The sequence below is a fragment of the Vespula pensylvanica genome, chromosome 9 (assembly GCF_014466175.1).
Source record: "Vespula pensylvanica isolate Volc-1 chromosome 9, ASM1446617v1, whole genome shotgun sequence".
Classification (NCBI taxonomy): Eukaryota; Metazoa; Arthropoda; class Insecta; order Hymenoptera; family Vespidae; genus Vespula; species Vespula pensylvanica.
Window position 1 is genome coordinate 7,378,389 of NC_057693.1, and position 25,142 is coordinate 7,403,530.

A 25,142-nucleotide genomic window follows, 5' to 3' on the forward strand; every position below is an offset into this window, starting at 1 on the left:
TTACATTTTCTACATGTAAAGTGTATTTCATTTATAAAAAAAAACTACTCACAATATTGTGACATTAAATTTGATTTTATTTATTTCTTAATATATAAATAACAAAATATCTTATTCTATATATATGATATATCACCACCCATTATCTTGTATACACAGATTGGAATTTTGTATATTTAGGAAATAATATGGTATTATACAATCTTGTATGTATTTGTAGAATATCAATGTGAAAAGACCATTATAATTCATTATCTATATATTAGTTATGAAAAGTAATAAAGAGATTACTTTTCATATACATATAACGATTAATCCGAATGGTATAATGGCAAAACCATGATCTATTTTGGAATTTATCCATAATATGTACACTCTATTATACTAAGTCTCTACTAAACGTGACGTGTATACATACTTATGCACAGAGACAATTGTTAATAGCATTCTGTCAAAATGCATTCTATCCTTTACATTCTTCAGGATTCTTATTAATTTCATCTTAAGATATATTAACACAACTAAGCAATAAGTTTTACTGCAATGATAATTCAGCTATAGTATCAATGATTTGTATGAAATATAAAAAATTTTCTCAATTGCCAATTGGATTGGCATCAGTTTCTGTTGTATCATCTGCTTTCTTATTTGTTTTATTTTTTAAAGCTCTACGAGATAAACCCCAAAAAGCTTTAGGTTTCAAATTATTTTTTACTGCTGTAAATTTCCAACCCATATGAGAATAACAATTATTGCAACTTGCTGTTGTCCAGGCGTATCTATAAAAACAAATAAATTATTTATAAATAATCCCATAATCTTTAACAAAAAAAAATTATGTTAAATATTTATTTTCTTACCCTGGAAACCAACTGTAATCCGTTGAAGATGTATCCATATTAAGCTTTAATCCTTCTGCATGGTAGACAGTTATTGTTTCAAATATAACACCATAGCCATTACAATACGTACTTTGAAGGCCTTCTGTACTCATTGGGAACATATTTGATTGATGAGCAATAAAATTATCACAATGTATACAAACAAAAGATCTATCCTAAAAAATAGAAGTCCTCTTTCACATATTAGTTCATATGAGCATATTTTCTGTGTTTTATATATGTACATATAAATTTTATTATATTACCTCAATAAGAAATTTTATTTCTCTTTGTAACCTTGCAATAGCACAGTCATAATTTAATAAATCAATTCTTTCATCATCATCAACTAATACATTTTGTGCAACCCAAAATGATAATTCAATTGGATCTTTGGGTATGTTACCACCTCCTACAAAAGTATTAATACATTTAAAAAAAAAAATTATATTTCCAAACAATTGAAACTGATTACTTAATTAAAAATACTAACGTTTTTCAAGAAATTGTAAATGATGCCGTATTTTCGAAGATAATCTTACAGGATCATACTGTTTATATACCCAAGATGGCCATGGAGTTATCACAGAATCTACTTTCTCTACAAAGTCTTGCTGTTTCAATTCTTGTTCATTAGTTGGTTGTACTCGTAAATGATCTAATGAGGCTAAACGATAATCCAAGAATGGATGGTTCAAAGTAACTTCTGGTAATATTTTAACATTTGCAGAAAACATGTCATAACCCTAATATATATGAATATATATATATTAATATGTTTGAATATCATTTTATCCTATATAAGTATCACATATAGATGAAATATCATTATTAATGTAACTTCACAAACCTTCATTATAACACGTAATATTTTGAATCGCTGTCTACCCTTAGCTTTTAGTCGAAAACTTCCTGCCATTAGATCTCCATCATAATATTCATATACTTCAGCTGTTGTACCTACATGTACCATCTTACCATTGTTTACACATATGACACCAAATATATGATCTTTTTGAATGCAATTTTGTAACATTCTAATAACTTCTATACTTTCTGATTTCATTGGTAATGTTTGTCCAGGAAATAAAATAATAGAATGTTTAACTAACAATGGTAAATTCCTGTGAATTCCATCATCTAGTAATGTTCTTCCTCTTAATTCTTTTAGATTATTTCCTAAATACTATTATCATACAAATAATAATATACTGTTTCTTTTAAAAAGAAAAACAAAAAAAAAACAACTTACAGAATGTGTGGTTGGAAGGGCCAAGTCAAAAGTACTCTCAGAAGGTATTGTTGCTTCTTCGGTTTCATTATTTTCTGGATGAAGAAATTGCAGAACATGAGCAAAGTTATGATCTAAAAGTTATTAGACGAATATATTTATTATTTGATATAATATCTAATTGTATGAAGAATATGACAGATGTATATCATTATTTGCAATTTCAATTAAAACCAATCAACATAAGATAAACAATAATAAAAAAAATTAAGAATAAATTATTAAAGCATTATTTGTCTGCGAATTTGGAAAATTTAATTAATAATCATAAGTAAATTATGCACATATACATATATATATATATACATATGTAATTATAAATTATCAATATTAAAGATTTTAAAAAATAATATACCCAATATTTGAAAATCGTCCGAATCACTGGAACTTTCTGTGCCTGCAAGATCCATTGTATTCGCCGATTATATCGCTTAGAACAGAAGCTATAGAAAATGAAAAGAAGTAAAACAATGAAATATTAGACAATAGGTATTCTTTTATCGAAAAAAGTGAAAATTTAATGAAATTTAATAGAAAGGTTATGTATGTGTTTACATATTATCATTTACTTCAGCTGCATTCAACGGGAAAATATTTGGAAGTACTTGTTAGGTGACAGGAGAAATATTCCACTAATGTAATCAAGTTGTGTAAAGAGTTTAATATACATATGATATACTAAACTATATTGTATATATGGATAAGAATGAAAATAGTTGACATTGGTGTTATGCGAATACGCAGAGAAAATCGTATATTTTATAGAAATAAGTAAACACTTGATTACGCCAATCAGAATTTTTCATTTATAGACGTCAATCGATTTTTGAAGAATATTGATCATGTAAAAATAAGATCGCGTTTCGTTAATGTCAAATATTCCTTGTAATAGACGCTTTAAAGAAATAACAGATCAAATATTTACATTTGAAATGACACAATTCATTATTTCATAACACGTAAGGAGGTTGACTTTCTAGGTATAAATAGATTGTTTAGGTTATTTAGCACAATATGGCCGTGGCCAGTAAGTCGGTGTGTTCAATCATCGTAAGATCTACGACAAAACGGCGGGAATGATTTTTATTAATTAAAACGTGTATCACTGTGCATTAATAATGAATGGATTGATCACAAGAAGAACAAATAACAATAATACGTATCGTATAAATGAAAAAATTCGTATAAAATACAAACAACACTTGTCGGATGATCGAGCATTGGAACAGGTGGTGTACGTCAAGCAATTATTTATCAAAAAATTTAATTTACCAGACGACAGAAATGTTTCAAAAAGGAAAACATAAAATAGAGAAGTAAACGTATATACTCTCAGGAATTATTTTCACGAACGAACACATTTTTATCTGAAAAATGGAACTGATACTATCGAATCGAAAGATAATAAACAAATTTTATGGATAACGAAATAATGAGCGAATTTTACGAAATATTCGAGATCTTATGATTCAATTAATTAAATATTCATCGATCGAAGGGTACAAAAAATGTGTCATTGTACATTGTAAAATATTGCAATGAATTAAGGAATAGATACTTCGGTTATAAATGAAGTTAAAATATATCTGACTTATTATGGAAGCTGTATGGAGGAGCTTCAAGTTCAGATATATTCTTATTTGTATCTTTGTTACCTTCATCATGTCCTGTTTGATAAGTATTGTTCCCATTAATATTGGTAAATATATTACTCATTAATAAATATTTAATATATGATATATATATATATATATATATATATATATATATATACTATATAAACAAGAAAAATTAATCTATTTCATAAAAATTATAGATGAATGTAAATGTGAGAATGATATTTTGATGAAGCAATACAATGCTCATAAACAAAATACCAAATTGCATAAAAAGTCTGAAAGATCCAAGTACAAGTTAGCTATTCTTGTACCATTTAGAGATCGTTTTGATGAGTTATTAACATTTGCAATACACATGCAAGAGTTTTTAGATAAGCAGAATATAAACTATCATATATTTATATTAAATCAGGTACATCATTTTAATAAAATTGAAATATTTAAACTTTGTGTTAAAGAATCATTTTAGAACTATTGTTTTAGAACAATTTCATATGTTACAGTTCGACAGATACAGATTTAATCGAGCTTCCCTCATTAATGTTGGTTTTCTTGAAACTAGTAAAGACTTCCATTATATAGCCATGCATGATGTTGATTTACTGCCATTAAATGACGAATTATTATATATATATCCTAGTAAAGGTCCTTATCATATATCATCTCCAGATTTGCATCCTAGGTATCATTATTCCACATTTGTTGGTGGTATATTACTTATTAAAAGGTAATTATACATTAGGTAACTTCATTATTTGATGAAAATTTATTATTGAAAAATACAGAAAATACATTGAAAAATTTATTATTGAAAAATAATGTAGAATTTTTAAAAATTAATGTTTTTTTAGAGAGCATTACATGCAAGTTAATGGTATGTCAAATAAGTACTGGGGTTGGGGTCTTGAGGATGATGAATTTTATGTCAGATTAAAGGAAGCCGGCTTAAGTATTACTCGGCCTCAAAATATATCTACAGGAACGCATAATACATTTAAGTATGTTCAATATGATATTACAAATGATAAAATTTTGAATCTTCGATATGTATAAAACTTAGACCTCAGTGATAAATGGTATTATGTTGCTATTTCAGACATATTCATGATAGAAATCATAGAAAGCGTGATATGATGAAGTGTTACAATCAGCGGGAAGTTACTAGAAAACGAGATAGAGAAACTGGTTTAAGTAATATCTCATATAAAATAATAAATAGAATTAAAATGACAATTGCGAACACATCATTGACCGTACTCAATATCTCCTTGATGTGTGACAAGTCTAGTACACCTTGGTGTGAATGTGATAAAACTAGTGTTGCAAAAGATGCAAAACCAAAAGAGAAAAAAAAGATAATTAATAATAATATTAACAACGATAATAATAATAATAATAATAATAATAATAATAATAATAATAAAAACAAAGGTAAATCAGATACAGCATTGTAACTATATTATTATTGTACTAAAAAGAAATTACAAAACCCATTACAATTACATAGAACACTGTGTTTTTGATAATTTGTATCTTTAGAGTATGATGAAGTTTTGTCCATGCAGAAGAAGAAACGTTTTTATTTAATTTTTAATCAGAAAATTTTAATCAAAAAGTTTCTTTTCATGTATCAAACGTTCAGACCAGTTAACTATAACTTACATGTTTTATACAAGGGATACAATAATATAACATACAACAAATGATCTTTGAGAGTATCAATTTAATTAACTAAGATTCACTAATCAAATGCATATTTATCATACAGGCGATATAACATGTAAATTTTATACTGTTTGTACACATTATTTACATCTAAAATTATTCTCATGATCGCATTTTACAATAAATAATACTCACAAATGCTTAATGGTTATTGTACAATGACAAGGAACAAAGTGTTCAAATATTAAAACCTATATCTCCATATATCTAAATCTGCAATGAGTAAAAAAAAGGAAAAATGATTGATTGAATACATATATGGCTACATGACAACACTCAATTGTTCCATAAAATGTTTCTTAAGTTCATGTGAAGTAAAGTCATCACCATCATTATTTTCATTAAAAATATCTTGGACTGTTCCAGTTATTGTTTCTGTAGTATTTAAATCTGTTGGTTTATTATCTGATTCTAGTATACCAGAATCTTTTGTATCTATTTCTGTTTCATTATTTAAACATTGTACATCTTTTATTAATTGTTCCTTTTTATTTAAAATATCTTGATTTGTTTCATCATTGCTTTGTCCTTCTAACAAATTTGTATTAAGAAATTTTTTTAAAGCTGTTAATGAAGGTAAGGGAAAACCATAGTCAATTAATTTGATATAGCCATCCTTTCCACAATCTTTCCTAATTGCAACAGCTGTTTTCAAAATTTTTTCTGAAAATTCTCCTTTACTACTATCTATTAATAATTCATTGAACCAACTCATTTTTTCATCTAATAACTTTTTTCTCTTCATAATTGTCTGCATATTTAACATCTTTCTTCTATAAGTGTTTGTATTTTTTTCTGCCCTTTCAAGATATTTAGATGCTTTTTCTAATTTCCAATTCAATTCTTTTATCTGCTCATCTTTTTGTTTAATGTGTCCTTCTAACTTTCTTTTTTGCTGAGATTCTAACGTCATAGTTTTCATTAATTTTTTATTTACTACTTCCAAATAATTCACTCTATTTGATAAATCTTCAATTAATCTCTGTTTTGATTCTAAACTTTTTTTATTATTAATTAATGACAGTGTAGATAATGCTCTTGTATTTAGTTTATTTGTTAACATTTCAACCTCTTTTGTCTTAGTGTGTAGCAATTTACTTTGTTTCCTTAAATTATTTTCCATTTCTTTAAATACAATTAATCGATTAGTTAATTTCTGAATGACTTTTTCTTGCATTTTTGATCTCTGTTGCAGCAACTCATAATCACAAGATATGTCATGTGCAGTTAAGTTTCCTAATTGTTCCATTTTATTACTATAATTAATTGTTTGAGAACTATTATAAAAATTAAACATCTTTTTATCTAATTGTGTAGAATTTGTGGAAAGATTATTTTTCTGTGTACCACTAACTGATTCTATTTTCAAATTAATTGTTTCAGTATTATTAGTGTATGCAGGGTTTTTTTGTAAAAAGCAATCTTTATTTTTTATTGTAAAATCTTCATGACTGTTACATAATTCTTTTGCAACATTATGTAGATTTATAGGATAATCTTTCAGCTTTATAACAGATGTAACCACAGTTCTATGATTATGCTTTTCACAAGAATTATGAACTTCTTGAAAATTATTTGCATTATCTTGTGCTGTTAGCTCTTGGACAATATCACATACATTATCAGGATCACCGCTTATTTTGATCGTAAATTCTGTTCTTTCTATTTGTGCATGATTACTATTAGCTTTTATATTTCTTTTGTTATTAGCTTTCATATCAATCCCCGTCTGTTTCTCTGTGTTGTTATCCGAAATATCACTGTTGTGTGTAAAGTTGATGTCTTGCTCGGATGTACTACCAATTGATTTTTTTATGGACTTCATTATCTCTTCTCTAGTTCTCCTTTTACGTTTCATCGCTGCTCTCATATTTGGTATAACATGTACTTCATCCTTACCAAAATTTTCCTCAATGTCTTCATTATAGGCTTTTTTCTCTTCTTTGATACAAAGAATACCATCCATATTTAATACAGAATCTGCAATTTCATGAGGATTTGTAAATGAATTACTAATGCATGAAACAGACTGAGAAGTATCCATCTTTTCATCTCCACTTTCAGTACCAAAGATAATTTCAACATTTTCTCTATTATCGATAAGAATATCACCTATTTCATGCTTTATAGGTTCTTTGTAATCCATTTCAGTCACTGATAGAATTTTATTATTAATATCGCTTAAACTTATTTCTGCATTTCTTTCTGTGTCATTTTGTTTTTTGGTAATGCAATTAATTCGATTATTTTCTAAATAATCTTCATCATTCATGTTTCTTCCATCACAGATTTGTTTCAATTTTTCTTCTATATCGTCATAATTATCTTCAAATTTACTTGTATTTTCAGATTTAATTTCTGTTCTCATATATAAACTTTCACTATTGTTTAAAGCAAGGCCTCGATTGCCATTACTATTGCCACTTATTTCATCACTTTTATTTGTATGTGTCACAGTATTATTTTTTTTCAGAAAATGATCTCTTTCTGTACTATATTCATCCGAGACTAGAATCATATTTTCATCTCGAGCATTGTTAGCAGCTACATGATGTTGCATATGATCATCATAATTATTTCTCATTTTGGTCATTTGATAAACATTATCAGGAGTTTCAAATGTCAAAGATTGAGAAATTTCATCTATGTCTTCAAAATCTGAATCTTTTCCTTCAATATTCCCAGTTGATGAACATTCTGTATCTACTTCAAGATATTCCATGTTTCGACTACTTTGACAATCCTCTTTCTTTGTATGAATTAATTTCTTACGTTTTTTTGGAGACTTTCTAGTTGATGTTATAGTGAAAATAGAAGGTATAGCATTTTTTTTTAACCTAATTCTACCACTTTCTGTAATTGACCATTCTTGTGGTTCAAAATGTACATGACAAAGAAAAGAATTATTTGAAGGCTTCCAATCCGCCCTAGCTACACGCTCTTGCCAAATCTTTCTTAATTTGGGATCACGAGGAAAACATTTCATAATATAACCTTTCTCACTGCGATTATTGCAGCCTACTGCTGCACAACCAGGCATTTTTATTCATCCAAAAATATAGTTGATTTGAAGATTTATTTGCGAATAGCCTATAAAGAATATTTAAATAAACATTTAATATTTTAGAAAAAATTATATATATACATACATACACACACAGAGATAAATCATTACCGAATCATTATAAACTATTGAGTCCTTTTTCTTTTGTGTGTGTAGAATTTTTTCTAGTAATATAATAATCAAACAAATGATATATTATTAAAAAACTATATGTAATTAAATTTTGTATACAGAAACTCATTTACAGATATTTAATCCAACTATATCAAACGAATAATAAACATTACGTGACACGTGAGATCATTTATCGATAAAGTAACAAATCTATTATTATATTTGGTTGTAATAGTGAAACTTACATGATTATTTAATCGTATAAATTATTCAACAAGTTTTATCTTAACATAGGACGCGTATCCAGTCGGCAGTCAATTATGTTGACATAAAAGAGAAGCTACCAACAAAGTGAACACTTAGATATACTCACAGGTCTGAAATCTTATTATTATATATGTTCGATAAAAATAGAGTGTTTAGGATCTCTATTTATTAATAATGATTGAATAATACTGTTTAACGATTTTTATAATTAATTCAAAAGGTTAAGGAACTTGAAAATTCAACGCGCAAATTATATATCACCGAGTATCGTTAAACGAGGGGTAACGTTAGATTTCGATAATTTATCGATAGTCTGTACAAGCTTACTATCGATAACAAAACGCGATATACTCGAAACTTTATCGATTTACGACGCGAAATATAATATAAATTTTCGATTTCATATGAATTATTTTATTGCCAATTGGCTACTCCTTATTGTAAATTTATTTGTATGATTTTACAATTTGTACCTTTCTCGACTTCGTATATATAAATATAATAACGTTAACGCGATATTCAATTGTTTCTTTTCCTGCTTTGTTCATTTCAAAGCGGATATACCGAATGTAAATACATATATTTGATAGTTATAATAGAGAAACATGCTAGCTACAAATTAAATTTAAATTTCTTACTTAAAAAATATCGATGATCACATTTTCAATGTTCTTCGTTTCACAAATTTCTCTAGTAATCTTTTTTCTTGACTCGAAACACGTGCTTCCGGTATCATATGTAAGCAGCGCCACTAATTCTAGGGGAAATGGTTTGACTTTTAGGATTGAGTCAGTTTTGTAATTAGTTGCATGCAGAGAGACGATGGCTAAATATTTAATACAAATTATTATAACTGGAACGCAAGTTATCGGTAAAGCTTTTGCACGTGCGATACGTCAAGAATTAGCAGCAAGTCAAGAGGCTGCACGCAGAGCAGGTGGAGGTGAAAAAGGTGCACGACATGCAGCCACTAACCTACGTACAGGCATGACTTTAAACGAGGCGCTACGTATTCTTAACGTAGAACGACCCGATCAAACGGAGTTAATTGAACAAAATTATAAATATTTGATGGAGGCAAATGACAGATCCAAAGGTGGGTCATTTTATTTACAATCTAAAGTCGTCAGAGCAAAAGAACGCATCGACGAAGAAATGAAATATCAACCACCACCTCCAAATATAAATTCAACTAAGCAAGAAGCTTCTAAAACGTTCTAGTATACTTACCTATAAGTATAAATTCTTCTGCTGAATTCTAGGAAACTGTACATAATATGCTATATAGTACTATTAATAAATACTACAAACTCTGCAATTATTTGAAATGGATAAACATAGTACTACTTATTTTTTGTTTGTCATGCAAAAGATATTACCTTTTAAATAATTGTAATCGTTTATATTGAAATTATAAAAGGTTATTCTATTTTACATGATACATACATGAATACTTTTTAATGAAAGCCTTATTTTTTTATGGATATCTATATAAATAATTTATGAATATACAAATACTTCAAAAATCATGGTGTTTTTCATAAAAATACACCATCGTTAAATTTAGTGAGCATTAAAAAAGTAAAATTCTACCTATTTATAGTTAAACAGTATTTAGAACTTTCTATGAAATAATTTATATTCAAGAGATATATTGCTTTCTTGATAGTCTTTTGGATATAAGTACTCGCTCTTATACGAATACTTTCAGGTACATTTGTAAAACCTTAATATATTAATCCTGCTACCTTTGCATCTTGGGGATCTATTCTGTTTTGTGTTTGACGAATAGTTAGTCGTTCTTGGTTATGCCTTACTGACCACAGATTTGGTAAATATTGTGGCTTCATGGTGGCCAGGAAATGTTCTCTCCAAATTCTTTCCAATTCTACAAGACCGCCTTCTTTTCCTTCAAACCATTGAACTACCTATAATTATATATTATGTAATATTAAGTTTGTTTTATGAATTTTTATTTTTAGTAAAGAAAGAAGAAAATGTACTTTTAAGCCATGTGGTTGTTGTTTTGATTGATTAAGCGATGAAGATAGAGCATTTTTCAATTCTTCATCTAATAAATTGAGCAGATTTGGAGTAATTTCTTGTTGTCCTGCATATTCTAAGATAATATTTGTAAGTTCTTGTTGTCGTTGAGGTGGTAACATTGGTTCGTTACGCAAAGCTTTAATAGCACAATGTAGTCTCCTCCAATTTGTATGAGTAAGTGGACCTGCTAAAGGTGCATTGCACATTTCTGCAAGCTTTCTTCTGAGCTGCAGATCGTGACTTTTGCTATTCTCATGACATGTTGGACATAATAATAATACATCGTGAGATTGATGAGCTTTCATTACCACTAGAAAAATTTTTTGTATATAAATAGGTTGTTACATATTATTGATATATTTATTTATATATAATAAGTTTGTACAAATGTACATTTTTGTACTAGATGATAACTTACATGGAAAATATTTACGATATTCTCTAGGTACTACATTTTTTCGAATAAAGTTTTCTGAAGCACCACAAACAACACATTGATTAATTTTAACTTGTGTATAATATTGACCAACTTCTCCCAATGCACGTCCTGATGGTTCAAATTTCAATCTTACTGTGAAGGGTTGTTCTTCAACAACATCTGCTAAATTTTTCTTTATATACCACTCTGCTTTTTTACGGTCACATGTACACAATATATCTCCATCTGGTGCTTGTAAATAGCAATTATGATATAATGGTTTTTTCCTTATAGGTATGTTACTTTCATGTATATTTGTATTTAAATGTAATCCTTCTTTAGTTACAATAGTATTTATAACATTCTTGTGATATTTATTATTGATATTATTGTTATTATTATTGTAAGTTATATTTGTTCTGTGACCCTTGAACCTTCAACATATATTATCAATAAATATTTTTAATAAATAAACTAATATTTTTAAAATAAATAAATAAAGCAATATTTGTATATAATATTTTGTTTTGAATTAATATTTTTGCTTTTGAGAAAATAAAATGTACACACCTCATATCGATTAATCCCGCAGGTAAACCATGAAATTTCATGGCATCATCTTTAAACCAAATTTTCCATAAATATATTACAAATCTCTCCACTAATGATAATTTTTCTTTAGCTTCTCGCATTATCTGTTAGATAAATAAAAAATGTAATTATAATTTATCGATTGTTTATAATTTGTATAAAATATATATAAAAAGATATATTTACCTGATGATAAATAAGAGCTGATGCCATGGCATCACAAGCAGCATAAGCTACTTGATCGTCAGAAAGAGTGTCCGCATCCCAATCACCACATCTCACTTCTATTAATTTCTCTATTTTTGTACCAAGATATTCTAGACACATTGCTGCCAAACTTTTAGGAGTAGGAAGTTGAAAGCTCTCTGCTAATTTTCTTAAATCAAGAGTGCCTAAAACTGCACATCCATGATCTTTTATTATTTTCTGTCCATCTTCAAATGGTGCTACACCAACCTTAAGTATACGTTTACTAGCCAGCAATTCCTAAAAAAAGATTTATATATATTTATAATATTATTTGTTTTATTATTTCAAGATAATTATATAAATACCTGTAATTTTGGAGGAATGAATCCAATTTTATTAATACGAAATAAGGCACATACTCCATTATGTGTAGCAAGTTGGAGTAAAGACACGGGACCTTCGTTTACCCATTCACAATCAAAACCTAATATACCATCAGACAAATTGCTGCGCAAAAATTTTATATTTTATTATATTATATAATAATAATAATCTTATATTATATAATAATAATAATAATAATAATAATAATAATAATAATAATAATATAATAAAAAGATAACAAACTAATATTTATAATATTATTTCAATTATAACTAATAAATATTTGGAGAGAAAAAAAACGTTTGAATGAGATTTCGAAAGCTAACAATATAAACAAACAAGATATAGAACTATTCAGTGAAATAAGGAAAGGTTGGGGAAAAAAATGTATAGTGCCATTTGAAGGTTATAGATATTTATACAGTAATTTATACTTACCAACAAATACGTTGTACAGCGTAATCGCTTTTTTCTAAAGAGTCAGCTAATATAATTTGACTTAATTCAATTTTAATTTCTTTTTTATCATTATTGTTCGACTTATTATTTCTACGTTTTATACTGGAATATATTTTTTTGACACCTCGAAGCACGTTATTACGATACTTCGAAGCTAAGAGGACGAGCCCCACAGTTACGCAAACAAGAAACATATTTTTTCGTATTTGAAGCATTAATTAAGTACCGAATTAATATAAACTTAATATTAAAACTCTATTCAATAATATACAATTATTCGTTTCAATATACATGGAGTATAAATAATTTATGGATTAAGAAATAACGCGGACGTAGTTACTAAATAATAATAAATTAACAATATTATAATAAATATGCAACTAAAAACCGGTTCAATTAATTACAATTACATTTACAATACCATTAATGAATACGTGACTATTGATAACAGAAAAACTTGTGTATCTTGAAAATACCGTTTCATATATTTAGCAGAAACGAAAATCTTCGAATATTCACGAAAAAAAAAAAAATTAGATCACGATACGAATTAATACATGTTTGTGTTAATTAACCGAACAAGGTTCAAGGTTCCCCATAGCAAATGCTACAGTACATACGCGGCTACGGGTACACGTACGACTGGTTAAAATTTTTCATTATTCCACTGATAAAGAGTTTACTTTATCGGTCGTAGATATACATTGTGGCGCTTGTGTGCCCTAATGAGACAAGGAGGTCCATTTTTGATAAATAAAGTATTTTAGTTTTTCTTGCATCTGTTGAAATAAATTAGGATTATATTCTACCGAGATCTTTACTCCATATTCTTGTTTAACAATGAGCAATAAAAGAGAGGGTACTAATAGTCAAAATTCTTTTTCATCCAAACAAATAAAACCTGACGAATGTCCTGGTAAAATTGTACTTTTTTCTATTTTTCTAAACAATATCTCGGTTTAGACATTCGTCTTTTTCATTATTTTTTCACAGAAAATCCAGGACCATCGACAAAGAAGATTAATGTACGAATTAATACTCTACTTGTTAGTCCGAAACAAGTAAGATCATGTATGATATTTATTATATTTACAGATCGTTATTAATTGATTCATAATGAAAGATTATATACATTTGCAGAAAGGGAATCCTTTGTTGAAATTTATAATCAATATACCTTGGGAATATTCTGATATCGTACCAGATTATGTGATGGGGAAGACTACATGCGCTCTTTTTTTATCAGTAAGATATCATCAATTGAATCCAGATTATATTCACGATCGTCTTAAATTATTAGGCAACGCGTACAATCTTCGAGTACTTTTGGTTCAGGTAATGAATATCCTTTTCTTCTTTATACTTTATCTACTTGTTTCTGTATTTACAAATTGGTATGAGATACTATTAATAATTTATTTTTGGAATATGTAGGTAGATGTTGCTGATCCACATCACGCATTAAAACATTTAACAAGGATATGTATTCTTGCTGATTTAACATTAATGTTAGCTTGGAGTGCAGAGGATGCGGGAAAAATTATAGAAACTTATAAAATTTATGAGAACAAACCACCTGATATAATAATGGACCGTAGTGGAACCGCTCCTTATCAGAAAGTAAATACAGATTAAGTTTTTTTGATTTTTTAATATATTATATTTCACATACCAGCATATAATATAAACGTATCATTATTTTCTTTCTATTTTTATTTTTACAGTTGATTAATGCTTTTACCACAGTTAGGTCTGTTAACAAAACAGATGCAACTACGCTTTTGTCAACATTTGGCACATTAAAAGATATAGCAAATGCATCAACTGATACTTTAGCTTTATGTCCTGGATTTAGTTTTTTAAAAGCAGAACGATTACATAAAGTATTACATGAACCATTTTTAAAAGTGGAGAAAACAGGAAAATAACGTTTAATACATATTTATTAAGAATATTTATTATTACTATTAATATAAGTGTTTTTATATATTAGATGTTTTATATATTAGATATTTTTTATAATGTTTTATAAATTAGCAAGATAATGTTAAAAACAAATGAATTTAGTTCAAAATGATGTATAAGATTTATTTAAGAAGACATGTGGATATAGTTTTACAAAAATAATCAAAAATACTGAAAGAAATAAAGTAAAAATTACCCCGAATCTTATAGAATTTTTATTACCATCATTGTTTCAAAAAAATATTCGACATTACCAATAAATTATGAAATATACCAGGACCTTCTGCATCTGTATATCCTAATATATGAATGTTCTATTTTTTCCATTATCCAAATAATGTGTCTCTTAGCAACAGATGCCTTCTTTTGTTATGTAAGACACATAAAATAATACCGATAATATCACCTTTTAAAACTTTGACTGAAAGAATTTTGATCATAAAAAAGTAATATAAACATAATAATGTACGACGTGACTATAATAACTAAGCGGAAATGAATGAAGTTTAATATTGGAAACGTGATCATGCGTTATCTGAAAATCCTATTATTCGAATATTTCTGTCTTCCTATTGGTTCTGATATGAAAGATTCTACTGTACAAATTATGGCGCCAACGCTTCAAAAAAGCGAAAAGCAATTAAAATCAATTTGAAATGAAAGGGATTACTTATATACATTTGTTGGATATGCGCGTATTTATTTTTCAAATTAAATTATTTTTGTAATATTAAAAATACTTACCTTATAATAGCTAAGAGATAAAACTTTTGGTCTAGACACGTTTTGTTAATAAAAGATTCAAAACGATTTTGAATTCACGAAAAAGAGATTTAGCAAGGAAGTGACTTTATGAAAAAAAGAAATTATTGCCAATAAAAATATGGATAGTTTTTCGTTTATGAACGTATCTAACATATATCAGGATGTAAAAAATTCTGTTGTTACATAATATTTATTAAATATCAATAATTATAATATTTTATACGAATATATAAATCGAGTATGTCTTATCTTAATATTCGATTTATAATGCATCTGAATAGTATATATACAGTAATAGAGTACTTGTCTCACTGTCAATATTTTTAATCCGAGATAAGTTTGTATTCGTTTCTATTGGAAATAATAATCGAAAAAGATGAATATAAAATATTTGTTATTATTTGTTTGTTTTCTACAAATGTCACATTATTGCTACGCAGATGGTAAACTATTTTATATTTTATAAAACTAATTGAGAACATGATTGAATTTTTAATTTTACTTATAAAGTTTATACATACAATTTAATAAAGTAAATAGATTACTTTAAAACTATAAAGATTCATAATGTTCGTAGATGATCTATCGTTATCAAATGAATTAGATAGAGGCCTGCTTCCAAATTGTTCCTTGACTCCTGAGGCGATTTCATTTATTCTTTTTACTAGGTAATGATTATTTATTATTTTTATTTTATACCTATATAGACTTATTTAGCATAAACAGTTCCTAGGATAAGTACCGTAGTTTTTCGTTCCCAGTCATTTAGAATCAATGATTCTTTTCTCTTTTATTAGGACTTTGGTTTCCTTAAATCCATCTTTTATCAAATTTTCTCTTTTTCTGTTTTAAGCGTTATTATTAAAGCACAAGATAAATGTAGATATGTACAATAGAATGGAAATTTTTTGAAAGACGTTACATAACTATAAACTAACGATTATATATTTTTAGGGAAATCCCGAATGGTATTGTTCTTACACAACAGAATTTAACGAATGTCGAAATATTTAAAAAATCTGATATATCGTCAAATTCGGTTATATTCCTTATACATGGTTTCCTTTCATGTCCAAATCAAACAAACTTCCTGGATGTGACAAGAGCTTTGATAAAAAAAGTAAGAATTCATAATGTAAAAATTATGATTATTGAAATTATTAAAAGTATGATTATGAGAAAAGAATTATTCTTGACTAATAAATTAATTATTGTTTTAAGGATAAGTATATGGTCATCTCGATCGATTGGAAGGATGGCGCTTGTACTAAACAACCTATTTATAAACAGTGCTTCGGTTACTTTCAATCCGTAAAAAATACACGCATAGTTGGAAAATATATTGCTCAGTAAGAAACAGAACATATATATTAATATTAATAAGTATACATACATATATATATATATAATATTTTTTTCTTCATTTATTCCTACAGTTTTAGCAAGAGACTTATACAAGAACATAAATTGTCGGTAGCAAAGGTACGACTGATAGGGCATAGTTTGGGCGCACATATTGCAGGTTTTGCAGGGAAAGAATTTCAAAGTTTTCAATTCGGAAAATATCCTGAAATTATTGGGCTTGATCCTGCTGGGCCTTCGTTCAGTTCAAATAAATGTCCTGAAAGACTCTGCGAGACAGATGCAGATTATGTTCAAATTATACATACATCAAAGTATTTCGGAATAGAGAAAACCATTGGTACCGTCGATTTCTACATGAATAACGGAACTAATCAACCCGATTGTAGTATACGTATGTACATATTAAATTATGGCTTTTTTGAATGAAGATGAGAATTTATATACAAAATATTTAGTCAATTATATTGTCCGCTTTGTTAAATGATTATAGAGTTTTACTTTTTTAATAATTCTTTAATAATTTTTACTTTTGCTATTTCAGCGGTAGACGTTTGCTCTCATTCGAAAGCCGTGATATACATGGCTGAGTCCATAAAACACGAATGTTGTTTCATTGGGATACGGCACTCAAAGTATTTTATATTCTTTAATACTATGATTTTTTTTATGTTTATTCTGTTAAGAAATGAGTTTAAAATTATCACTATACATTTAATTCTCTAATAAAAAATATACGATTGGGATATATACATATATATAATATTATATAATTATAATAATATTATATATATACATATTATATATACATATTATATAATTATAATAATAATTATTATTGTTTTATGTAACAAAGTATATTAAAAATTTATTTGATTTTTAGGAGTTCGCAGCCTATTTCGTCGTGCACAAAACAGGAGTGCGTTTGCGTTGGATTAAACGCAAAGAAGTATCCTAGTAGAGGTTCATTTTATGTACCGGTTGAAAGTACTGCTCCTTTTTGCAATAACAAGGGGAAGATAATTTAATAATATAAAAAAAAAATTTCCATTAACCGAAATGCATTTGTTAATGATGAAATGAATGAATGAAGATTTAATAAATAATCGTATATGTAGAATGTTTCCAAATATAATTGGAAAATATGTACTGGATGACCGTAGCAAATTTAAAAAATAAAAAAAAAATTATATGAACATATACTCTGTTTGATTTTGTTCAAAAAATAATCATTTGTTAATAAAATTGAGTATAGATAATAGATTGGAATCTAATAGAATTTACATTATCATTATTGTTCCATATTTTCGATCATGAAATATAGTAGATCCCATAACTGAACAATCATTATCTGAATATCCTAATATCCAAACATGCGAACAGAATGTCTTTTAGGTGCAAATGCCTGTTTCTATCACGAATTTGTAGTACATATAAATTCTTATAACGAATACTGTCTTCTATTTGACTGAAAAAATTCACATCATAAAAATATAATATGAAGATAACAATGTATGGCGTAATTATGACAACTAAGCGGAAACGAATAAAGTTTTATATCAAAAACGTGACTTTACTGCTACACAAAAATTCCATTTTTTGAATACTTCCGTCACCCTATTGATTCGAATACAGAAGAGTCTACTGGTCAAATTATGTCGTCGACTCCGCTAGAAAACAAATTGCAAATAAATTTAAAATTAATCTATTTGAAATGAAAGGAATCTTTGTATTCATTTGTCGCATATACGTGTATTTATTTTCAAAATTGAATTACTTTTGTAATATCACAAATACTTATATTGTAGTCGTGGAAATATGAAATATTTGTTTTAGATAGGCTTAACTAATAAAAAGTTTTCAAAGGTTTTGAACTCACGAAAATGTGACTTCGTGAAAAAGTTACTTGGAAAAAGAAAAGAAATTATTGCCAATAAAAATATGAATAGGTTTGTTGTTTATGCATGCACAAAATATATGTGTAGAAGTAAAGAATTACTAATATTTTATAGAAATGCGTGAACTGAGTACGTTTTATCTCAATAATAATATTTAGTTTATAATGCACCTAAACAGTATATATATTAATAGAATAGATAGTTCGCACTGTCTATTTAATATTCTTAATTCTGGGTAAATTTGTGTACGTTTCTACACGAAACAAAAATCATGAAAGAAAATATGAATTTAAAGTATTTATTATTATTCGTGTATTTTGTGCAAGTGCTAAATTATTGCTATGGACATGGTAAGCTATCTTGTATTTTATACAATTATTTGATCGTATTTAAACGTTTAATTTTACTTAGGAATTTATATATATATATATATATATATAAAATTTAACAATAAGTAGATTATTTTCATACAATGATCCTTAATGTTTGCAGGTGATCCGTTATCTTACGAATTAGATAGAGGACCCAAATGTCCTTTTAATTCTGATACGGTTTCGATGATTATTGAAACAAGGTAATGATCAAATAATTATTTATATATATGTGTATGTGTGTGTATCTAGCATAAACAGTTCGGAAAATTGTGCACATCTAGATACTTAAATTTATTTTTTACTGAATTTTTAAATTCTTTTCTTATAAATTTTTCTTCATATTAATTGTCTCCAACAAATGCTATTCTTTTTGGGTCTTTATGGAATTGCCGCCTTGAACATGTGTCGTATTTGTTTTAATCTAGATACGTACGTAATATTTATGATTATTTAAATAAAAAATGTAATAGTATTTTCTTTTAGTTGATTAATTAATCAGTCAATAACTTTTTTTTTCCCCTAAAGTTTTTTTCCCTAAAGTCATTATTATTGCCCAAAAAGAATAGAATAGAAATTTTTATTCAAAAATGTTATTCAATTATCACTGAGCAAATATGTATTTTTAGGGAAAACCGAAATCGTGATCTTTATACATTACAGACATTACAGAATCATCCTGAATTTAAGAAAAAAACCATAACTCGTCCAGTTGTATTCATTACACATGGTTTTACTTCATCTGCAAGTGAAACAAATTTCATAAATTTATCAAAAGCTTTGGTAGATAAAGTAAGATTTTATGATGTAAAAATATGATCATTAAAACACTTATTAAGAGAAACAAAATATCCAAGATTAATAAATTTATTATAATTTTAAGGATAACTATATGGTTATCTCAATCGATTGGCAGACGGCTGCTTGTACTAATGAAGCTGCAGGTTTAAAGTATTTATATTACCCTATTGCTGCTAGTAATACACGCTTAGTTGGACAATATATCGCTACGTAAGTAATAGGAAACATACTACATAACTTTATCGTTTAATTATACATTATATATATATATTTCTTTTATTTGTTTTTATCTATAGGATTACCCAGAAACTCGTAAAACAATATAAAATCTCGATGGCAAATATACGATTAATTGGACATAGTTTAGGAGCACATGTTTCAGGTTTTGCAGGCAAAAAGGCTCAAGAGATAAAATTAGGAAAATATTCTGAAATTATTGGGCTTGATCCTGCTGGGCCTTCGTTCAGTTCAAATAAATGTTCCGAAAGACTCTGCGAGACAGATGCAGAATATGTTCAAATTATACATACATCAAACCATTTAGGAACCGAGAGAACCCTTGGTACCGTCGATTTCTACATGAATAACGGAAAAAATCAACCTGGTTGCGGTAGATGTACGTATATATTAAATTATGGCTTTTTTGGATAGAGATGAGAATGCAAAGAAAATATTTAGTTAATTATATTGTCTACTTTGTTATATAATTATAATGGAGTTTTACAAATAATTCTTAAATCTTTATTTTTGCAGTTTTCTCAGAAGTTTGTTCTCATTCGAGAGCCGTGATATACATGGCTGAGTGCATAAAACACGAATGTTGTTTAATTGGGATACCGAAGTCAAAGTATTTTATATTCTTTAATATTATGATTTTTTTTTATGTTTATTCTGTTAAGAAATGAGTTTAAAATTATCACTATACATTTAATTCTCTAATAAAAAATATACGATTGGGATATATACATATATTATAATTATAATAATAATTATTATTGTTTTATGTAACAAAGTATATTAAAAATTTATTTGATCTTTAGGAGTTCGCAGCCTATTTCGTCGTGCACAAAACAGGAGTGCGTTTGCGTTGGATTAAACGCAAAGAAGTATCCTAATAGAGGTTCATTTTATGTACCGGTTGAAAGTACTGCTCCTTTTTGCAATAACAAGGGGAAGATAATTTAATAATATAAAAAAGTAATTTCCATTGACCGAAATGCATTTGTTAATGGTGAAATGAATAAATTACCATTTAACAAATAATCGTACATGCAGAATGTCGTCCCAAATAATTGCACAGTATATAATGGATGATCTTAGCAAATTTAAAAAATAAAAAAAAAATTATATAAACATATAGCCTATTTGATATTGCTTTTTAGTTGTAGTGAATTTAATGTTTCTATCTGCTTAAGTTGAAACTGCTTTCTTGCTTTTGAATAAATGCCTGTAAACATATTGTCAATGATTATTTTATTTTTTCGTACGTTCAGATTTTGCTTGGATTTGTTAGAAATTTTGTTTAATTTTTTCACGAAGAGTATCAACTCTTGGATTTCACATAATCTCAATTAAAAGTCGAATACAAAATCAAATATCTTTATATGAACCTTTTTTATTGTTTTTACGTGCCGAAGTCATTTCTAAAATGTTTCATATTCTTTTCGGGACAGTATTTAATATCTAGCAAGTATTTATATACATTATTTTTATAAATGAAAGATAAATAGGTGTGGGAGTTCAAAAAATGGAGTATCCTTAAATATGTTGCTTATATATCTGTGTTTTATATATATATTTTTATATTTATTTGTATTTATTGTTATTTATTTAAAGTGCATATGAATATATTAGATATTCTGTATATGTACGTCAATCCATTTACCTTGAGATATGCATATATGATTATCATAAATATTTTTACGATGATATTTGATAAATACACAGTAATGATAGATAAACGTTTTCAAAGTATCTTCGAAAGATATAAACAATAACAATAGCTTTTACATTTATCGCACGTTTGTTTATTTATTTCTCCAATTGAATTATCTTTCTGATATCAGGAATATTTATGTTATAATTATATAAAGATAAAGCTTTGTCTTAAACCTTATAATGTATTCTAAGAAATGTTTAGTTCACAAGGAAGTAGCTCTGTAAGGAAATGAGTTTACAAGGAAAACATAAATTATTGATGATAAACATTTTGACAGTTTTTTGACGTTTATACACGTGCCTATACATTTCCGGATGTACGAAATTGTAATTTATTTGACCAAGTATGCCTTATCTAAATGGTAATATTTGAACTTATAATGCGTTTAAATAGTATAAATAGTAATAGAATGCTCACTCGTACTGTTAGTATTGTTAATTCACCAAAAACTTTATTTTCGATTCTTCGGACAGTTAAAATCGGAAAAAATGAATTCAAAGTACTTGATATTATTTATATGTTTTGTGCAGGTGTTGCATTATTACTGTGCGGATGGTAATTTTCTTGTGACTTATAAACCTAACTTGTTTTGTTTGAATTTAATTTTACTTTAGTAGATTTAAATAATATTTAAAATTTAAGGAAAATGAAGATATATAATATTTGTAGGTAAATCGGTGATATCAGACTCAATTTCGTCGTTTATTCCATCAAAAAATAACGTGTTTCCAGATTGTTATTTTGGCGTTGACACGATTTCGTTTATTCTCTACACACAGTAATGAAAAATGATTATTTATTACTTTTATTCTGTACGTACGCGATATTGATGATTATTTAAATAAAAAACGTAATGCTTATTTCTTTTTCAGTTGATCGTCCAATCGATCAATATTCTTCTTCGTTTCTTTTTCGTTTTTCTTTTACCATCATTATTAAAGCGTGAAATAAAAATAAATATTGATACATTTTTTAACGGATATTACTCGACTATTAACTAAAAATTATATATTTTTTAGAAACAACCGCGAAGGTTCTTTTCTTTCGCTAGATAATCTAACGAATAACAGAGTATATCTAAAATCTGAACTATCAGATAAAATTGTATTCCTTATACATGGTTTCCTTTCATCTGCAAATAATACAAATTACAAGGATATGTCCGATAAATTGTTAGATAAAGTAAGATTTCATAATTATAAAAAGTATGATTATTAATAACATTTACTACGAGAAAGGAAGTATTATAGATCAATAACTTAATTATTATTTTAAGTAGAATATGTCCGTATTCTCGATCGATTGGAAGAAGGGTGCTTGTAATGGTGGAGCTTCACTTCTCGAGTACGCTGGATATTTCAAGGCTGTTGAAAATACACGTGAAGTTGGACGATATGTCGCTAAGTAAGTAGAGAAAAACTTTATTTTTTTTTTTTATTTTAACTTTATTTTTATTTATTATGCATATATTATTAATTTTAATAATATTTTATTCTATTGTAGTAGATTTCCTCGTCAGACCTCGCCCCCATCACAATTATAACAAACGACTACAGTTTATAAAAACATTCTTCTATTTATTTTTTTTCTTTCATTTCTTTCTATAGTTTTACTAAGATACTCGTAGAAGAATATAAAATACCGCTTGCAAATATACTATTGATTGGGCACAGTTTGGGCGCACAGGTTGCAGGTTTTGCAGGGAAAGCACTTCAAAAATTAATAGGAAAATATTATCAAATTGTCGGGCTCGATCCTGCTGGGCCATTTTTCAATTTGAATAGTTGTTCGCAAAGAATCTGTGAGACAGATGCACGTTATGTTCAAATTATACATTCATCAGTCCCATTAGGAACAGAGAGAACTCTTGGTACAATTGATTTCTATATGAATAATGGAATTTTTCAACCCGGTTGCAATGGTATGTATATATTACATTATAGTCTTTCTAAACTAAAGAGTTTTACTAATAATTATTTAATAATTTTTACTTTAGTCGATGCATCCTGCTCTCATACGAAAGCTGTACTATACTTTACCGAGTGCATAAATCGTGAATGTTGTTTAATTGGAATACCGTGGAAAGAGTATGTTGTTTTCATTAATATTCTGAATTTTTTTATGTTGGTTCTGTTACGAAATGAACCTAAAATGATTACTATGCGGTAAATTTCCAGATAAAAAATATATTGAAAAATATATTGAAAAAAAAAAAATATATATATATATATTACTATTTATTATTATTATTATTATTATTATTATTATTTTATATGACAATATATTAAAAAATCCTTTTATTTTTAGTCGCTCGCAATCTATTTCGACCTGCACAAAGGACAAGTGCGTTTGTGTTGGATTAAATGCAAATAATTATCCTGGTAGAGGCAAATTTTATGTACCAACTAAACGCGATGCTCCTTATTGCAATAACAATGGCACAGTACTTTAATTTTAAAAAATGTTACTATAAAACTATATACATGTATTATTGAAGAATAAATAAATAAATATTAATAAAATTTCCATATTTTTATGATCAAAAAAGAAATACGTGCAAGATTTTGGACAAAGTTAAATACATTACTTATATATTTAAGAGATATATTTATATTCTGTATATTTTTCATATATGTGTTATTTTAAAATATGCATATACGTAATATTTGTCATAAATGCTTTTATAATAATATTTAGTAAATACACCACGATGATTCAGGAAAATCAATAAATTTTCTTAATGTATCCTTGAAAAATATAATGAAAATGATAAACGAAAATAATAACTTAGATAGTAAAACGCAAAGTTACTTCGTTACTTCTAATTTTATGTACAAAATATAATTATAAATGTTGTTTAGTATATAAGAAAAATTACATTGTGTGATATAATTTTTGTTTTAATTATTAAAACGAGAAAGAAAAAGACGGAATTAATACTTGTAATAAACTAATATTGACTTTATTTCTCCGATCTTTTCAAATAACTTTTT

The 25,142-nt window shown here is 27.0% G+C and overlaps 9 protein-coding genes across 20 annotated transcripts; 6 read left to right on the top strand and 3 right to left on the bottom strand.

Annotated features, from left to right (window-relative positions):
- Positions 1–56: 56 nt before the first annotated feature.
- Positions 57–3,207, bottom strand: LOC122632159 (protein cereblon). Of its 10 annotated transcripts, none has more exons than XM_043818695.1 (8): positions 3,098–3,207; positions 2,528–2,615; positions 2,134–2,207; positions 1,732–2,067; positions 1,375–1,627; positions 1,148–1,293; positions 861–1,057; positions 57–779 (listed from the first exon to the last, which is right to left on the bottom strand). In XM_043818695.1, the coding sequence occupies exons 2-8, from the start codon at positions 2,580–2,582 to the stop codon at positions 596–598; spliced, it is 1,245 nt and encodes a 414-aa protein (XP_043674630.1). In that variant the 5' UTR covers positions 2,583–2,615; positions 3,098–3,207; the 3' UTR covers positions 57–595. The 10 variants fall into 10 exon arrangements, with proteins under 10 accessions (XP_043674630.1, XP_043674626.1, XP_043674634.1 ...); XM_043818691.1 differs by having other exon boundaries at positions 2,134–2,246; XM_043818699.1 differs by having other exon boundaries at positions 1,732–2,005; positions 3,098–3,116.
- Positions 3,208–3,218: 11 nt separating this feature from the next.
- On the top strand, positions 3,219–5,658 carry LOC122632161 (beta-1,4-galactosyltransferase 7). Its single transcript, XM_043818700.1, has 5 exons — positions 3,219–3,871; positions 3,989–4,203; positions 4,295–4,518; positions 4,643–4,789; positions 4,888–5,658. The coding sequence occupies exons 1-5, from the start codon at positions 3,769–3,771 to the stop codon at positions 5,243–5,245; spliced, it is 1,047 nt and encodes a 348-aa protein (XP_043674635.1). The 5' UTR covers positions 3,219–3,768; the 3' UTR covers positions 5,246–5,658.
- On the top strand, positions 4,423–24,675 carry LOC122632165 (phospholipase A1-like). Its single transcript, XM_043818705.1, has 5 exons — positions 4,423–4,436; positions 23,426–23,553; positions 23,757–24,070; positions 24,143–24,236; positions 24,457–24,675. Exons 2-5 carry the CDS (start codon positions 23,432–23,434, stop codon positions 24,599–24,601), a joined length of 675 nt encoding a protein of 224 aa, XP_043674640.1. The 5' UTR covers positions 4,423–4,436; positions 23,426–23,431; the 3' UTR covers positions 24,602–24,675.
- On the bottom strand, positions 5,495–9,204 carry LOC122632157 (protein PF14_0175-like). 2 transcript variants are annotated; one of them, XM_043818686.1, is made up of 2 exons: positions 9,068–9,204; positions 5,495–8,606 (listed from the first exon to the last, which is right to left on the bottom strand). In XM_043818686.1, exon 2 carries the CDS (start codon positions 8,554–8,556, stop codon positions 5,779–5,781), a length of 2,778 nt encoding a protein of 925 aa, XP_043674621.1. In that variant the 5' UTR covers positions 8,557–8,606; positions 9,068–9,204; the 3' UTR covers positions 5,495–5,778. The 2 variants fall into 2 exon arrangements, with proteins under 2 accessions (XP_043674621.1, XP_043674620.1); XM_043818685.1 differs by having other exon boundaries at positions 8,940–9,078.
- On the bottom strand, positions 8,940–13,666 carry LOC122632158 (exonuclease 3'-5' domain-containing protein 2). 2 transcript variants are annotated; one of them, XM_043818688.1, is made up of 7 exons: positions 13,028–13,666; positions 12,571–12,712; positions 12,203–12,502; positions 11,996–12,120; positions 11,426–11,859; positions 10,965–11,317; positions 8,940–10,889 (listed from the first exon to the last, which is right to left on the bottom strand). In XM_043818688.1, the coding sequence occupies exons 1-7, from the start codon at positions 13,261–13,263 to the stop codon at positions 10,689–10,691; spliced, it is 1,791 nt and encodes a 596-aa protein (XP_043674623.1). In that variant the 5' UTR covers positions 13,264–13,666; the 3' UTR covers positions 8,940–10,688. The 2 variants fall into 2 exon arrangements, with proteins under 2 accessions (XP_043674623.1, XP_043674624.1); XM_043818689.1 differs by having other exon boundaries at positions 12,571–12,689; positions 13,470–13,489.
- On the top strand, positions 9,784–10,311 carry LOC122632166 (mitochondrial import inner membrane translocase subunit Tim16-like). Its single transcript, XM_043818706.1, has one exon. The coding sequence runs from the start codon at positions 9,784–9,786 to the stop codon at positions 10,180–10,182; it is 399 nt and encodes a 132-aa protein (XP_043674641.1). The 3' UTR covers positions 10,183–10,311.
- LOC122632164 (DNA excision repair protein ERCC-1) lies at positions 13,749–15,225 on the top strand. Its single transcript, XM_043818704.1, has 5 exons — positions 13,749–13,964; positions 14,042–14,109; positions 14,189–14,383; positions 14,483–14,668; positions 14,773–15,225. The coding sequence occupies exons 1-5, from the start codon at positions 13,889–13,891 to the stop codon at positions 14,974–14,976; spliced, it is 729 nt and encodes a 242-aa protein (XP_043674639.1). The 5' UTR covers positions 13,749–13,888; the 3' UTR covers positions 14,977–15,225.
- On the top strand, positions 16,074–18,335 carry LOC122632163 (probable phospholipase A1 magnifin). Its single transcript, XM_043818703.1, has 7 exons — positions 16,074–16,221; positions 16,356–16,446; positions 16,733–16,898; positions 17,000–17,127; positions 17,215–17,534; positions 17,685–17,775; positions 18,024–18,335. The coding sequence occupies exons 1-7, from the start codon at positions 16,155–16,157 to the stop codon at positions 18,166–18,168; spliced, it is 1,008 nt and encodes a 335-aa protein (XP_043674638.1). The 5' UTR covers positions 16,074–16,154; the 3' UTR covers positions 18,169–18,335.
- Positions 19,237–22,927, top strand: LOC122632162 (phospholipase A1). Its single transcript, XM_043818702.1, has 8 exons — positions 19,237–19,388; positions 19,531–19,612; positions 20,039–20,201; positions 20,293–20,420; positions 20,507–20,826; positions 20,964–21,057; positions 21,251–22,704; positions 22,792–22,927. The coding sequence occupies exons 1-7, from the start codon at positions 19,310–19,312 to the stop codon at positions 21,393–21,395; spliced, it is 1,011 nt and encodes a 336-aa protein (XP_043674637.1). The 5' UTR covers positions 19,237–19,309; the 3' UTR covers positions 21,396–22,704; positions 22,792–22,927.
- Positions 24,676–25,142: the final 467 nt, after the last annotated feature.